Here is an 18261-nt window from a genome sequence, read left to right on the forward strand (position 1 = left end):
CCCGTGATTGTATCTGTTATACCCCGTGACTGTATCTGTTATACCCCGTGATTGTATCTGTTATATCACGTGATTGTACCTGTTATACCCCGTGACTGTATCTGTTATACCCCGTGACTGTATCTGTTATACCCCGTGATTGTATCTGTTATATCACGTGATTGTACCTGTTATACCCCGTGACTGTATCTGTTATACCCCGTGACTGTATCTGTTATATCCCGTGATTGTACCTGTTATACCCCGTGACTGTATCTGTTATACCCCGTGACTGTATCTGTTATATCCCGTGATTGTACCTGTTATACCCCGTGACTGTATCTGTTATACCCCGTGATTGTATCTGTTATACCCCGTGACTGTATCTGTTATACCCCGTGATTGTATCTGTTATATCCCGTGATTGTACCTGTTATACCCCGTGACTGTATCTGTTATACCCCGTGATTGTATCTGTTATACCCCGTGATTGTACCTGTTATACCCCGTGACTGTATCTGTTATACCCCGTGATTGTATCTGTTATACCCCGTGATTGTATCTGTTATACCCCGTGATTGTATCTGTTATATCCCGTGATTGTACCTGTTATATCACGTGATTGTATCTGTTATACCCCGTGATTGTATCTGTTATACCCCGTGACTGTACCTGTTATACCCCGTGACTGTATCTGTTATATCCCGTGATTGTACCTGTTATACCCCGTGACTGTACCTGTTATACCCCGTGATTGTATCTGTTATACCCCGTGATTGTATCTGTTATATCACGTGACTGTATCTGTTATATCACGTGATTGTACCTGTTATACCCCGTGACTGTATCTGTTATACCCCGTGACTGTATCTGTTATACCCCGTGATTGTATCTGTTATACCCCGTGATTGTACCTGTTATACCCCGTGACTGTATCTGTTATACCCCGTGACTGTATCTGTTATACCCCGTGATTGTACCTGTTATACCCCGTGATTGTATCTGTTATACCCCGTGATTGTATCTGTTATATCACGTGACTGTATCTGTTATATCACGTGACTGTATCTGTTATACCCCGTGACTGTATCTGTTATATCCCGTGATTGTACCTGTTATACCCCGTGATTGTATCTGTTATACCCCGTGATTGTATCTGTTATATCACGTGACTGTATCTGTTATATCACGTGACTGTATCTGTTATATCCCGTGATTGTACCTGTTATACCCCGTGACTGTACCTGTTATACCCCGTGATTGTATCTGTTATACCCCGTGATTGTATCTGTTATATCACGTGACTGTATCTGTTATATCACGTGATTGTACCTGTTATACCCCGTGATTGTATCTGTTATACCCCGTGACTGTATCTGTTATATCACGTGACTGTATCTGTTATATCACGTGATTGTACCTGTTATACCCCGTGACTGTATCTGTTATACCCCGTGACTGTATCTGTTATACCCCGTGATTGTATCTGTTATATCACGTGATTGTACCTGTTATACCCCGTGACTGTATCTGTTATACCCCGTGACTGTATCTGTTATATCACGTGATTGTACCTGTTATACCCCGTGACTGTATCTGTTTTACCCCGTGACTGTATCTGTTATACCCCGTGATTGTATCTGTTATATCACGTGATTGTACCTGTTATACCCCGTGACTGTATCTGTTATATCCCGTGATTGTACCTGTTATATCACGTGATTGTACCTGTTATACCCCGTGATTGTACATGTTATACCCCGTGATTGTACCTGTTATATCACGTGATTGTATCTGTTATACCCCGTGATTGTACATGTTATATCACGTGATTGTACCTGTTATACCCCGTGATTGTATCTGTTATATCCCGTGATTGTACCTGTTATATCACGTGATTGTACCTGTTATACCCCGTGATTGTACCTGTTATACCCCGTGATTGTACCTGTTATACCCCGTGATTGTATCTGTTATACCCCGTGGTTGTACCTGTTATATCACGTGACTGTATCTGTTATATCACGTGATTGTATCTGTTATACCCCGTGATTGTACCTGTTATACCCCGTGATTGTACCTGTTATACCCCGTGATTGTATCTGTTATACCCCGTGGTTTTACCTGTTATACCCCGTGATTGTATCTGTTATACCCCGTGGTTGTACCTGTTATATCACGTGACTGTATCTGTTATATCACGTGATTGTACCTGTTATACCCCGTGACTATACCTGTTATACCCCGTGATTGTACCTGTTATATCACGTGATTGTACCTGTTATACCCCGTGACTGTATCTGTTATACCCCGTGATTGTACCTGTTATACCCCGTGACTGTATCTGTTATATCACGTGATTGTACCTGTTATACCCCGTGACTGTACCTGTTATATCACGTGATTGTACCTGTTATACCCCGTGATTGTATCTGTTATACCCCGTGACTGTATCTGTTATATCACGTGATTGTACCTGTTATACCCCGTGATTGTATCTGTTATATCACGTGATTGTATCTGTTATACCCCGTGACTGTATCTGTTATATCACGTGATTGTACCTGTTATACCCCGTGATTGTACCTGTTATACCCCGTGATTGTATCTGTTATACCCCGTGATTGTACCTGTTATACCCCGTGATTGTACCTGTTATACCCCGTGATTGTATCTGTTATACCCCGTGACTGTACCTGTTATACCCCGTGATTGTACCTGTTATATCCCGTGATTGTACCTGTTATACCCCGTGATTGTATCTGTTATACCCCGTGATTGTACCTGTTATACCCCGTGATTGTATCTGTTATACCCCGTGATTGTACCTGTTATACCCCGTGATTGTATCTGTTATACCCCGTGATTGTACCTGTTATACCCCGTGATTGTATCTGTTATACCCCGTGATTGTACCTGTTATATCCCGTGATTGTATCTGTTATACCCCGTGACTGTACCTGTTATATCACGTGATTGTATCCCGTGACTGTATCTGTTATACCCCGTGATTGTACCTGTTATACCCCGTGATTGTACCTGTTATATCCCGTGATTGTACCTGTTATACCCCGTGATTGTATCTGTTATACCCCGTGATTGTACCTGTTATACCCCGTGATTGTATCTGTTATACCCCGTGATTGTACCTGTTATACCCCGTGATTGTATCTGTTATACCCCGTGATTGTACCTGTTATACCCCGTGATTGTATCTGTTATACCCCGTGATTGTACCTGTTATACCCCGTGATTGTATCTGTTATACCCCGTGACTGTACCTGTTATACCCCGTGATTGTACCTGTTATACCCCGTGATTGTACCTGTTATACCCCGTGATTGTATCTGTTATACCCCGTGATTGTACCTGTTATACCCCGTGATTGTATCTGTTATACCCCGTGATTGTACCTGTTATACCCCGTGATTGTACCTGTTATACCCCGTGATTGTATCTGTTATACCCCGTGATTGTATCTGTTATACCCCGTGATTGTATCTGTTATACCCCGTGATTGTACCTGTTATACCCCGTGATTGTACCTGTTATATCCCGTGATTGTACCTGTTATACCCCGTGATTGTATCTGTTATACCCCGTGATTGTATCTGTTATACCCCGTGATTGTACCTGTTATACCCCGTGATTGTACCTGTTATACCCCGTGATTGTACCTGTTATATCCCGTGATTGTACCTGTTATACCCCGTGATTGTATCTGTTATACCCCGTGATTGTACCTGTTATACCCCGTGATTGTATCTGTTATACCCCGTGATTGTACCTGTTATACCCCGTGATTGTACCTGTTATACCCCGTGATTGTATCTGTTATACCCCGTGATTGTATCTGTTATATCCCGTGATTGTACCTGTTATACTCCGTGATTGTATCTGTTATACCCCGTGATTGTACCTGTTATACCCCGTGATTGTACCTGTTATACCCCGTGATTGTATCTGTTATACCCCGTGATTGTACCTGTTATACCCCGTGATTGTACCTGTTATACCCCGTGATTGTATCTGTTATATCACGTGATTGTACCTGTTATACCCCGTGATTGTATCTGTTATACCCCGTGATTGTACCTGTTATACCCCGTGATTGTATCTGTTATACCCCGTGATTGTATCTGTTATACCCCGTGATTGTACCTGTTATACCCCGTGATTGTATCTGTTATACCCCGTGATTGTACCTGTTATATCACGTGATTGTACCTGTTATACCCCGTGATTGTACCTGTTATACCCCGTGATTGTATCTGTTATACCCCGTGATTGTACCTGTTATACCCCGTGATTGTATCTGTTATACCCCGTGATTGTACCTGTTATATCACGTGATTGTATCCCGTGACTGTATCTGTTATACCCCGTGACTGTATCTGTTATACCCCGTGATTGTACCTGTTATATCCCGTGATTGTACCTGTTATACCCCGTGACTGTACCTGTTATATCACGTGATTGTACCTGTTATATCACGTGATTGTACCCCGTGACTGTATCTGTTATACCCCGTGATTGTACCTGTTATATCACGTGATTGTACCCCGTGACTGTATCTAATATACCCCGTGATTGTACCTGTTATACTCCGTGACTGTAGCTGTTATATCACGTGATTGTATATGTTATACCCCGTGATTGTACCTGTTATATCACGTGATTGTATCTGTTATATCACGTGATTGTACCTGTTATATCACTTGATTGTATCTGTTATATCACGTGATTGTACCTGTTATATCACGTGATTTTATCTGTTATATCACGTGATTGTATCTTTTATATCACGTGATTGAACCCCGTGATTGTACCTGTTATATCACGTGATTGTATCCCGTGATTGTACCTGTTATATCACGTGGCTGTACCTGTCATATAACATGATTGTACCTGTCAAATCAGCTGATTGTACCTGTTATATCTTGCTCCGGTGAGAAAGGAATGCACCGTCTCCCCGTCTGATGCATAGATGTTTAGGTACCTAAAGAAATAATGTTACAATTATTAGAATGATAAACTCAGAACGCCTTGAGTTGGGCTCGAATCCAGAAAGTCTGCCGCATCAAAGCGAACTGACGTCGATCTTTTAATGGAAGCGGACCCCAATCGGGAATTTTCTGGATGTTTGTTTCGTGTTCCGTGTTGTTTTAAAGAATGTGATGCATTATTATATAATAACAACGCCTAAATAATAAATAAAAAAATAAAAAATACAAACACATCAAAAAATGTAAAAAATAAAATAAATATGTTTTAGAATGTTTGTATAAACAACGAATAAACTGTTCGTGTTTGTGTGGTTTATTTTCTTTTCTTACATTATTATAAAAATATTTTGATAATCATTTTACTTTTACGATATATCTTAAAGCGTTATATATTGAACAGCGGTTAATAGCCCAGTTTGAATTGTGTAATTTAGCCAGGCCTAAGGCGGTGTTTCGGGCTTTGAATCATGATAAAATATAATTTATGATAAAAAGGATGTTTGTGCATTCAAGCTGTATGGACAAAAGAAAACAAGACAGTGCAATCCATTTGAGGAATCAAACAGAACATGTCAAGTGATATTTTGAGGTAAGAAATTTTCTAGGAGGACTAAAGTACATAACATCAAAGGGTTAAAAAAGTATAAAATGCGAAAAAAGTTTAACACCATTGATACCATGAATAAAACCATACGGAGAAGATTAACGTCAACATATATTGTGTGTTTGTTGTACAGTGGACCCAATGAGTTTCATAATACGTTCTTTTAAAGCTGCACTCTCACAGAATGAACGTTTTGACAACTTTTTTATTTTTTGTCTTGGAACGAGTCAATTTTTGCGAGAATGCATTGAAACCAGTTATATAAGACTGCTGACAAAAAAATAGATCGCAGATTTTTATATTCAAGTTCAAAAATTGATGTTTTATGCATTTTTGTAAACCGTTAGTAACGGTTTAAGCCATAAAACAGTAATTTTCGAACGGAAATATGAAAATCTGCGATCTGATCTTTTGTCAGCAATCTTTTATCATTGGTATGCAGATATTTACGCAAATATTTGCTCTTTCCAAGACAAAAAAGGTAAAAACGGTACATCTGTGAGAGTGCAGCTTTAATAGCATTCATTTTTTGCTCTCTCACAAATTGGCCGTTTTGACAACTTTTTTATTATTTTTTTACTAGGAATGCGTAAACCAGTGATATAAAGCTTCTGACAAAAAAGATCAGATCGGATTTTTCATATTTACGTTCAAAAAGGAATGTTACACTTTAAGAAAAATGAACACTTCGGCAGTTTTCCAAAGAATTGAGATCTGTTCCATTGTGAGTTATCTTGCATAAATGATTTGAAGACATTGATCCCATAATAAGCTAATTCTGAAAAAACTGTCAATCTGTGAGAGACCAGCATTAATTTAATTCGGATTATATCTTTACATATGCATTATTTTCTTATTATCTTTATATAAATGTGCATTCAGAATTTCTTTTAGATTGTTTTAATACAATTTCCTTAAAGTTTTAAGAGTTTTGGTTGATATGTTTTGAAATATCTATGTAGTAAACAAACACAAAATATGATATGTTACAGGGAAATTGGGGGAGGGGTAGAGAGGGAGAGAAGGGAGAACAACCGTGGATGTATTTATATACCTGTAACTTATACGAGTTTGCTCCCTTTCAAATACACTGTAATAAAATATTAACACCTGTATAACATTACATCAGATTATTGTGCAGAACTGCATATTACAAAACATAACGAATATTATTAATTTATTAAACCGAATTTTAAACGACAGAAGATATAACAAGTTTATACGTACTCTTTCGAGGTTTGGAAAATCGAATGATTTCGGACTTCCTCGGCTCCTGAGAAAAAATAAAGAATAAAAGTCAGGATTGAATTACTCAAAATATAAAGCAAAATGGTTAAAGGCAAAGCTGTAAATCGTTCATAACACACATCAAATATTATCAAATATTTGACCGATTTTTGACGAAACGAAAGTCTAATTTACATTGCTGCCACCCACAGGTTCACGTTTACTGTCATACAGCTCATATGAGAACAATTTCACGAGCATGGTGCTGTAATGAGACTGATGACTCATCGTTGTTTTCGTCGTCCGTCCTCATGGTTATTATCACACAAATAGCCCAAAATTAACTGAATGCTGGCCGAATGTGTTCCTCTACAATATCTGGGTAAGGCTCACGTTTTGGCCATGTTCGTCTACAAAATCTGGGAAAGGTTCACGTTTTGGCCATGTTCGTCTACAAAATCTGGGTAAGGCTCACGTTTTGGCCATGTTCGTCTACAAAATCTGGGTAAGGCTCACGTTTTGGCCATGTTCGTCCAAATATTAAGTCAATACGTTTTATGTAACCTTGTTAACACGGTGCATTATGACAGTATTTTGCATCAATATTTGATGTCAAAATTGAGTAGATGTTCTAGATGCAACATATTCTATTCAATCTGCATCGTTACTCAGAGTTTGTCTATGTAAACTAGTCTCTGTCCAAGTTTAATTTTAATCAAAAAACAAAACTGTTGACACTTTCAATCCAGTTGTTATGACACTTGGTTAGACTTTCATTTATAAACTCATATAATATTAGTATATACGTCAACCTCTTCTGGTCATGTATACGTGAAAAGCTAGTGGTTGCAGGCACTTACGTCTGTTATTTTCCCTGCGTATGTCGTAGGCGTTGACGGGCGCCGAGTTTGTCCTCTGTTGTCTAGCCCGCAGTAACCTGCAAAATACAGAGACTTACAGCTTTGATTGTTAATTGTTGTATTGTTTCACAATGTTTTATCTAAATTTGTTTAACGTATGCACGTTTTACGTTTCTCTATATATTATATATCTATATATCAATACAAATATGGCTGCTTAGTCAAGGACTACAAGAGGCACCTGTAATGGATACATGTGTGTACGTATGTGCTAGCATTACAAGAGTCACTTGTAATGGAACCGAGTGGGTTAGGACTACAAGAGACACCTGTAATGGATACATGTGTGTACGTATGTGCTAGCACTACAAGAGTCACTTGTAATGGAACCGAGTGGGTTAGGACTACAAGAGACACCTGTAATGGATACATGTGTGTACGTATGTGCTAGCACTACAAGAGTCACTTGTAATGGAACCGAGTGGGTTAGGACTACAAGAGACACCTGTAATGGATACATGTGTGTACGTATGTGCTAGCACTACAAGAGTCACTTGTAATGGAAACGAGTGGGTACGGGTGTTTTAGGACTACAAGGTAAACCTGTAATGGGTACGAGTGTGTGAGGACTACAAGGTACACCTGTAATGGGTGCGAGTGTGTGAGGACTACAAGGTACACCTGTAATGGGTGCGAGTGTGTGAGGACTACAAGGTACACCTGTAATGGGGGCGAGTATGTGAGGACTACAAGGTAAACCTGTAATGGGTGCGAGTGTGTGAGGACTACAAGGTACACCTGCAATGGGTGCGAGTGTGTTAGGGCTACAAGAGGCACTGGTAGTGGGTACGAGTGGGTGAGGACTACAAGGTACACCTGTAATGGGTACGAGTGTGCTAGGACTACAAGAGGCACTGAAAGTGGGTACGAGTGGGTGAGGACTACAAGGTACACCTGTAATGGGTACGAGTGTGCTATGGCTACAAGAGGCACTGGTAGTGGGTACGAGTGTGCTAGGGCTATAAGAGGCATCTGTAATGGGTACGAATGTGTTAGGACTACAAGAGGCATATGTATGGGTACGTGATATGTGCACGAGTATGTTAGGACTACAAGAGGCATCTGTTATGTGTACGAGTGTGTTAGGACTTCAAGAGGCACATGTAATGGGTACGAGTGTGTTATGCCCACCAGAGGCATCTGTTATGTAAACGAGTGTGTTAGGACTACAAGAAGCATCTGTCATGTAAACGAGTATGTTAGGACTACAAGAGGCATCTGTTATGTGTACGAGTGTGTTAGGACTTCAAGAGGCATATGTAATGGGTATGAGTGTGTTAGGGCTACAAGAGGCATCTGTAATGGGTATGAGTGTGTTAGGGCTACAAGAGGCATCTGTAATGGGTACGAGTGTGTTGCGACTACAAGAGGAATCTGTAATGGGTGCGAGTGTGTAAGGACTACAAGAGGCACTCGTAATGGGTACGAGTGTGTTGGACTACAAGAGGCATCTGTAATGGGTACGAGTGTGTTAGGGCTACAAGAGGCATCTGTAATGGGTATGAGTGTGTTAGGGCTACAAGAGGCATCTGTAATGGGTACGAGTGTGTTGCGACTACAAGAGGCATATGTAATGGGTGCAAGTGTGTAAGGACTACAAGAGGCACTCGTAATGGGTACGAGTGTGTTAGGACTACAAGAGGCATCTGTAATGGGTACGAGTGTGTTAGGACTACAAGAGGCATTTTATGGGTACGAGTGTGTTAGGACTACAAGGGGCATATGTAATGGGTACGAGTGTGTTATGGCTACAAGAGGCATCTATAATTGGTACGATCTTCGTCTATTAGGGTATGCCCATCTTTAAAAGACACCAGGACCCGTATTTACTTACGTCCTGAGTCCTAGTTTGAGACTCAGGCTAAGAAAAGCTTAATTTTAATTTTGGTTGTAAAAATGCTGTTATATGAGTAAATACAGTCAAATGAACTGTCCTACAATCAGGCACGCATATTAAGTTAAGATTAGCTACCCTATATATATATTTTAAACATTAAGTTTCTTGTCTTGGTCTCAAACTATTCTCCCTTTTTCACTCCAATTATGAATTTTGTCTAATATGGCGATTTCTAAAAAGCTTCTCAGTCTATAAAAAGCAATGTTTCTCAATGTTCGGTTTATTATGCAAATTATTTGCAAGGAAGAACATCATTACATGCTATCATTGTAATGCAGTAACAAATGAAATTGTTCTGCATAAGGTGTTCTTTTGTCCATATTTTGAAAATGGACGATTTCAATCAAACGATAAGCGTTAGTTCCTGTCAAATGACAGAGGCAATGTATTGTTTGTGTATATTGTAAATAACCTTATGCTTTATATGTTTCCATAACGTTTGTGTGTTTGTTTGTTTTTTGTTGTTAATTTTCTATGTCTATACTTTGTATTGTATTGTATATATTTGTGTATGTGTATGTAAACTATACTTCTCTTCACATTTGGAGGATAAACAGAATAAACTAAACTAAACTAAATGGATACCACAGGTGCATCTATTAGGGCATGTGCTCCTTAAAGGAGACCACAGGTGCGTCTATTAGGGCATGTGCTTCTAAATGGATACCACTGGTGCTTTTATTAGGGTATGTGCTTCTAAATGGAAACCACAGGTGCTTCTATTCTGGCATGTGCTTCTAAATGGATACCACTGGTACTTCGGTTCTGACATGTGCTTCTAAATGGAAATATTGGTGCTTCTATTCTGGCATGTGCTTCTTAAAGGAGACCACTGGTGCTTCTATTAGGGCATGAGCTTCTAAGTGGATACCAATGGTGCTTCTATTAGGGCATGTGCTTCTAAATGGATACCACTGGTGCTTCTATTCCGGCATGTGCTTCTAAATGGATACCACTGGTGCTTCTATTCTGGCATGTGCTTCTAAATGGATACCACTGGTGCTTCTATTCCGGCATGTGCTTCTAAATGGATACCACTGGTGCTTCTATTAGGGCATGTGCTTCTTAAAGGAGCCCACAGGTGCTTCTATTAGGGCATGAGCTTCTAAATGGATACCACTGGTGCTTCTATTCTGACATGTGCTTCTAAATGGATGCCACTGGTGCTTCTATTCCGGCATGTGCTTCTAAATGGATACCACTGGTGCTTCTATTAGGGCATGTAATTCTTAAAGGAGACCACAGGTGGTTCTATTAGGGCATGAGCTTCTAAATGGATACCAATGGTGCTTCTATTAGGACATGCGCTTCTAAATGGATACCACTGGTGCTTCTATTCTGGCATGTGCTTCTAAATGGATACCACTGGTGCTTCTATTCCGGCATGTGCTTCTAAATGGATACCACTGGTGCTTCTATTAGGGCATGTGCTTCTTAAAGGAGACCACAGGTGCGTCTATTAGGGCATGAGCTTCTAAATGGATACCACTGGTGCTTCTATTAGGACATGAGCTTCTAAATGGATACCACTGGTGCTTCTATTAGGGCATGAACTTCTAAATGGATACCACTGGTGCTTCTTTTATGATATGTGCTTCTAAATTGAGACCACAGGTTCTTCTATTATGGTATGTGCTTCTTAAAGGAGACCATAGGTGCGTCTATTAGGGCATGTGCTTATTTAAAAAGACCACAGGTGCGCATATACAGCTGCACCTCTATCAGGGCATGTGTTTATTTAAGGGAACCACAGGAGCGTCTATTAGGGCGTGCGCTTCTTTAAGGAGACCACAGGTGCGTTTATTAGGGCATGTGCTTCTTAAAGGAGACCACAGGAGCGTCTATTAGGACATGTGCTTCTTAAAGGAGACCACAGGTGCGTCTATTAGGACATGTGCTTCTTTAAGGAGACCACAGGTACGTCTATTAGGGCATGCGCTTCTAAAAGGAGGCTACAGATGCGTCCATTAGGGTATGTGCTTCACAAAGTAGGTCACAGGTGCGTTAATTAGGGTTTGCGATTCTTTAAAGAGACCCCAGGTGTATCTCAAAGAACATGTACTTATTAAAGAAGACCCCAAGTGCGTCAATAAGAAACATGCTTTTATTAAAGGGACTCGCTCATGTTTTGTTTTTTTCTGTAAAATGCACTTTTTGTATGACGAAGTGTGGCAAATCATCAGGAATGTTAAGACTAAAATACTGACGGCTGGAACCCTTCAATAAATGTTGATACAAGCTGAAATAGTGTCTTTGAAGTTTTTGAATACATGTAGCGTTAACACGCGATTCAGCAAAAAGCTTAAATGTTAAGTTATCCTACCTTTTGTGTATGCGTCATAGTGGGCCTGAGGTTTTGTTGTCATTTTTTTTGGAGGGGGGGGGGGGTGGGGGCGGGTTTGCTTAAAAGTACCGGCGTGGGTTCGCACCCCATTAAAAAGTGTTTATACTTTAAGTGTATTTTTGTGCAATTTCTTTCTCAAAAGGTAAAATAGTAATATATTGTCAGTACATTTATTATTTTCAGATTCATAACTGGGAAAAGTGGTTCAAAACATGAGAGAGTCCCTTTAAGGAGAACAACGGTCATGATATCAAACAACTCACGTGGTTCTTGTGGGGCGGCCATATTTGATCATGTTCTCTTCATTCTCATTCATGTTTCTCAGATCGGTCGCCGACAGGTATTGGTGGGTACTGTTTGGTCGATAGAATTCCCGCTTGCCGTTAACGTGCCGCCGACGGGGCGCCGACATCAGCCGGCGTTTGCCGGTCCCGCTGCTTAGCAGCGCACGTTCGTAGCTGACTACCCCGTGCTCTTGTTCGAACTGAATTTAGGTAAGAAATTTATAAACCTCATGTTGTATTTTTCACTAAATCACAAATTAAAAAATCACAAAAATAGTATGTATCCTTACTGGTTCACAATCATTTCTATCACATACATGCACGATCCTACACTAACACACGTGTAGTTTAGAACCCATACAAGTTCCTAAGGTAACACACGTGTGTTCCTTTCACCATAAATAATGGAAAGGTAAATCAGAACATAAGTTTTGATCAGATTTCTTTTAAACAGTGCATGTACACTTAAGTCATTATGTTTACTTTTAAATACCGCGTCTTTCATTCACTAAATCTTTGCTTGCCAAATTTCGCTTACTAATTGTTATACGATAATATCAAAACGTTGACCTTGCCGTGAATTTCGGTGCATGTTAAATCAAATATTTGCACATGCACAGTCATTGAGTTTAAAAATAAAACGAATGAATAATAAGATAATTACCAACCTCAATTTTGATCTTTAAATATAAAACTTATATCCTTCAGGATTTTTTAAAGGCAAAAACATAGATGTAAATGATAAATAATCATTTATCAACAAGCATTGATAGAGTCGATATTTATCTTTAACTCTACAAATTTACGAACAAAGAACAATGCTATGCGCTGTACGTTGACCAAATTTCATGAACAGAGTATCGAATAAGCTTATGAAGACTTGGTAATTGATGGAACAATTGGCAATTTAAGACAAAGGGGGCACTTCAAATATTTGTTTACACAAGATGGTTTATAAAGTCATTATGCCCATACGTTCAGATGATTTTCGATATTCACACCTGTGAAATTAAAGGCATTCGATAAGAATGATTTTTTGCAATGTGTATTTTTTCATTCCATTTTTGAACACGATGCTCTTATTATTTTTTCAATTTCTGTACAGCTTGAATGCATTCACGTATTCACTAAAAGTTGTGCAAATGAAATAATAGAATATGTTCGAAAACTATATGATACATTAAATATATCATATAGTTTTCGAACATATTCTATTATTTCATTTGCACAACTTTGTTTACATAAATATATTGTTAACTAAATACGTGAGGTTAAGCAAAGACACCATACCGTAACTTTAAAACGAAATTAAAATGGTCCATTTTTCAGTATGTTGTTGAAAATATCCGGCTAAAAAAGATAGATTAGACCAACAAAATATTTTTAAACAAACATTTGGTATTCAATACTGCAAACAAAATGTCGCAGTTTTAACGATCTGTGTGTTGTCACAACATTGAGCGTATAAACACATCACTTACTTTGCCAGTAGGAAATAGCTTATTGGTGAAGAGGGGCGACTCTCCGCTGTGAGTGATCTCCCTCTGTACGCCCGGAACCCAGTAGGGGGCGCCATGCTGCTCCGTATTCTCTTGGTTGACTAGAATGTGATACTCATCCTCGATATCTTGCAAATAGGACTCATTCTTGTTAAATGAAAACTGGCCCGGAGGTAACGGCTTAGCTCCTGAAAATGAACGGAATATTGGTGTAAAATCACAGTACATGTAAGCCCAGTACCAAGCACTTAAATAAAATAATGTATCCTTAAAAAAGAAGGGCATAAAGCCAGTTGAACCCACAGTGGTTCGTTGGAAATTAATTCCTTCTTTGGTGACATATGACCTGTACAAAATTGTGTGCCCTTTAACCTATAGTATTTATTTTTCCCTCAGATTATTCAAAGGGGTCGCTCCTACCAACGCTCTAGCATACGGCAGTAATTAATAGCTATTTTAAGCTAGATCGTTGGAGTGACCCCTTTTATAAGCATGAAGATTTCTTTTTAATGTTTTAGGTAAAATGTCACCAAATAAGGTGTTAATAGGTAATATTACACCAAGGCAGGAGAAAATTCCCATCAATATACTGCGGTTGAACCTTTACTTCGCGAGGTAGGACTGTCATCACGGTGGCTGGTGCTTGTGAAGCTATTCATTAAAGCATAAGATAAATAAATGGGAATTCGATATGGAAGTACATGCTAAACTGGGAATTGGGTCACACACGTTTTCTGTTAGAGTCCTCAAAATTGGACAAGTGGTGATGTCTTTATGGAAGAAGTAAATACCTTGAGCTGAAAACAATTTCCCTTAAACAAACGGTGCGGTTGTTGAAGTACTCCAAGCGTACATGCTACTAACATGGCTTAAGTGATTTGTTTTTATTTCTTATATAATTAGTCTTATAAAACAAATATCCCATCTAACAAACGTGCTTTATTACAACAAAGTCAGTGTTCACTTTCTATTTACATTGTATGTACGTGAAGATATGTACTAGTATTTTAATTATGACCAGCACGAGATGGTTAATGCTTTAAACTAAATGATTCATTTGTTGATATTATATTTCAAAATTATACTATGTAAATGTTAGATGACATGCATTAATTATGTCCTTATTATTAAGAATTTGCGGAGTGATCGTAGCGAACGAGTCCTTCTTAATGATTAAGATTTTATTTTTTTGTTATCTAACTGACCTCATTTGCTGACACATTTTCAACGCAATCATTTAATTGATGATATAATATTTCAAAATCACACTTTTATTAGTCTTTTATAATTATATCCTCAAAATACATACCAATCCAGTCATAATTGTTCGGAAAAGCAATACTTTTCCTTGAGTTAAACATCTTGCCGAGAAATATTAAATCCAAAAACTACAATACACATTACATAACACCCTGCAGAGATACAAAGAAGTCCTTTTCCTAGGTCATTTTGTTTTCCTCCGCCCTTTTCAAGGGCAAAACAGAGCAATACCGTGTAGTTCAAGATCCAAACATGAGCGGACTACTTATTAATTAATTCCTTATTCTGCAAACATTTAATTGAAGTCCACGATTATTGTATCCATATGTGAATAAATGCTATTTCGGATTTTTATTTCTATTATTTCAGTATCAGTATTTGACACATCTCTGTTCGGATGGATATGCAATGAAACTCGAGCTGTTTGTGAATCAATCATACTGCAGATCAAATATTTGTTAATCAACGCGCTTAACAGAACAAAAGACTGCCAAAAGGATTATAGCGACTCTATTTAACGATTAAAATACTTTGTAGCATGGAGTATATTTTTCTGCAAATTTAACATAATACATTTGAATAAACAATTTTAAGCCTTACATTATAATACTCGTAGACCGCTTGACTTATACGAAGGTTTTCGATATAGAAATAAGTCTGTCATTCCATCGCACCATTGGCAATAAAGCTAAATATGAATGTCGTATGACCCCATCTAAATGAACGGCTACGGCTAGCAGATAACAAATATCTAAATAATTGATTTAAAGCGCTCTTCAGAGAAAGTCATTGCGCTTTGTGTATTTTTGTTCTTATTTTCAGCTGAAATCAGACTTACATCTTTCAAGGATGCAAAGTGTTTGTGGTATAACTTTAACTTAAACTTATCTACATGTTTTTTTTTCAATGCTATCAAACTAATATAGGTTCACAAGGCATCCAGTGTTCTCAATATCGTACATCGAATACAGCAATGTAAATACAGTTTCCGTGGCTCTACGAGTTGTCATAGGAACATCTTATGAACGAACGTACAACGAAAACTCGTACGATCACGACTTTTAATTGAATATTAATCGATTATCATTTTTATTAAAGCATTCTTGTAAATCTGAAATGGAGGGTAAGATTTCCACTCAGACGTTTTGTTTAAAAAAGGAGATATCGTTACAACGTTGAATAAAGGAGATATCGTTACAACGTTGAATCAAGGAGATATCGTTACAACGTTGAATAAAGGAGATATCGTTACAACGTTGAATAAAGGATTGAAAAAATGGTCCTACGATACAATCGTTCGTAGCATGGGCCCAGTCAGTAATTGATGTTGCCATTCTTACAATGAAACTTGATTTGGAGACATGATATTTATTTTCCATTTTCGATTTTATTATTGAAAACTAACCCACTAACTCATTATGTAAACGAAATTATTCAACCAATAGTTAAATTGTGGTCAATTCAACCATTCAATATCTTCGACGTTTTGTTACAATTTCATTGTAAGGATATTCGATATTAGGCATTAATGTTTAAAGCTCATTGTAAATGCCACATTGGAAAACAATTACTGGATATCGAATGTCAAACTGAGCAATGTTCGTTCTGCTATATTTATGAATAGATTAAATAATTAAATGCATATGCTGTTCGATGCATAGCCGAGGAAATCAAATTTGCAGTGTTTAGACAAGATGTTTATATTAGAGTCCCACTTTTTCCGATGTCGAAAAATTTCAAATAAACTTTATATTTAACGAACATAATTCCATATGTTTGAAATATGGAAGTCGCTCCTATCAACAATACCGGTATCGGGACAAATGTTTAGAATATTGCTTTTTAAGACAAATCGTAAAATAAGTTATAATTCTAGTCAGACAGGACCTACGACAGTTTAGCATTCATAGAACTGTCGGGATTTTAACCTACGACAATCGTAAGACATTCTTAGGGCCTCAGATTAAATTACTCAAAACCGTACGAAATTCGTAACAATCTCGTAAGACGTCGGAGTGATTGCGTGACAGACCTACGAAATGGCCCTAATGTCGTCGCAGAATTTCACTCAACAAAAATCCAAGACTGTCTTCCGTATTTCACCAATCATCCTGCCGTGTACCTGTTGTATACCTGTCATGAACCTGCCGTGTACCTGTTGTATACCTGTTATGAACCTGCCGTGTACCTGTTGTATACCTGTCATGAACCTGCCGTGTACCTGTTGTATACCTGTCATTAACCTGCCGTGTACCTGTTGTATACCTGTCATTAGCCTGCCGTGTACCTGTTGTATACCTGTCATTAGCCTGCCGTGTACCTGTTGTATATATGTCATTAGCCTGCCGTGTACCTGTTGTATACCTGTCATGAACCTGCCGTGTACCTGTTGTATACCTGTCATTAGCCTGCCGTGTACCTGTTGTATACCTGTCATTAACCTGCCGTGTACCTGTTGTATATATGTCATTAGCCTGCCGTGTACCTGTTGTATACCTGTCATGAACCTGCCGTGTACCTGTTGTATACCTGTCATTAGCCTGCCGTGTACCTGTTGTATATATGTCATTAGCCTGCCGTGTACCTGTTGTATACCTGTCATGAACCTGCCGTGTACCGGTTGTATACCTGTCATTAACCTGCCGTGTACCTGTTATATACCTGTCATTAATCTGCCGTGGACCTGTTGTATACCTGTCATGAACCTGCCGTGTACCTGTTGTATATATGTCATTAGCCTGCCGTGTACCTGTTGTATATATGTCATAAGCCTGCCGTGTACCTGTTGTATACCTGTCATGAACCTGCCGTGTACCTGTTGTATACCTGTCATTAACCTGCCGTGTACACGTTGTATACCTGTCATTAGCCTGCCGTGTACCTGTTGTATACATGTCATTAGCCTGCCGTGTACCTGTTGTATACCTGTCATTAGCCTGCCGTGTACCTGTTGTATATATGTCATTAGCCTGCCGTGTACCTGTTGTATACCTGTCATTAGCCTGCCGTGTACCTGTTGTATACCTGTCATGAACCTGCCGTTTACCTGTTTTATCCCTACCGTGAACCTGTTGTATCCCTGTCGTGTTACCTATGTATAACACCTAAGGGTATACATGTATAGGGGATAATTGTTTATTTCAGTATAGTCATATCGTAAAATATTTCACCAAGTGACTACCAAACGTTCATTTCTCGAGTGGCTTTCTTTTGGTGTGTACGAGTTAAAAGACATTGCGAT

The 18261-nt window shown here is 38.7% G+C and overlaps 1 protein-coding gene across 3 annotated transcripts in view; it reads right to left on the reverse strand.

Moving 5' to 3' along the window:
• LOC128220720 (uncharacterized) overlaps positions 1-18261 on the reverse strand; it is a 42078-nt gene that overhangs the window by 13467 nt on the left and 10350 nt on the right. Inside the window, exons 1-7 of one of the 3 annotated variants that reach the window (XM_052929219.1) lie at positions 15070-15420; positions 13743-13948; positions 12241-12461; positions 7677-7753; positions 6817-6862; positions 6644-6679; positions 4910-4978 (exon numbers count right to left, since the gene is read on the reverse strand). In XM_052929219.1, the coding sequence (XP_052785179.1) occupies positions 4910-4978; positions 6644-6679; positions 6817-6862; positions 7677-7753; positions 12241-12461; positions 13743-13948; positions 15070-15121 (707 nt within the window). In that variant the 5' untranslated portion in view covers positions 15122-15420. Of the gene's footprint in view, positions 1-4909; positions 4979-6643; positions 6680-6816; positions 6863-7676; positions 7754-12240; positions 12462-13742; positions 13949-15069; positions 15421-18261 lie in introns of those variants that run through there. The other 2 variants (XM_052929217.1, XM_052929218.1) reach the window with 2 other exon arrangements.

Source organism: Mya arenaria, chromosome 15, assembly GCF_026914265.1.
Source record: "Mya arenaria isolate MELC-2E11 chromosome 15, ASM2691426v1".
Taxonomy (NCBI): Eukaryota; Metazoa; Mollusca; class Bivalvia; order Myida; family Myidae; genus Mya; species Mya arenaria.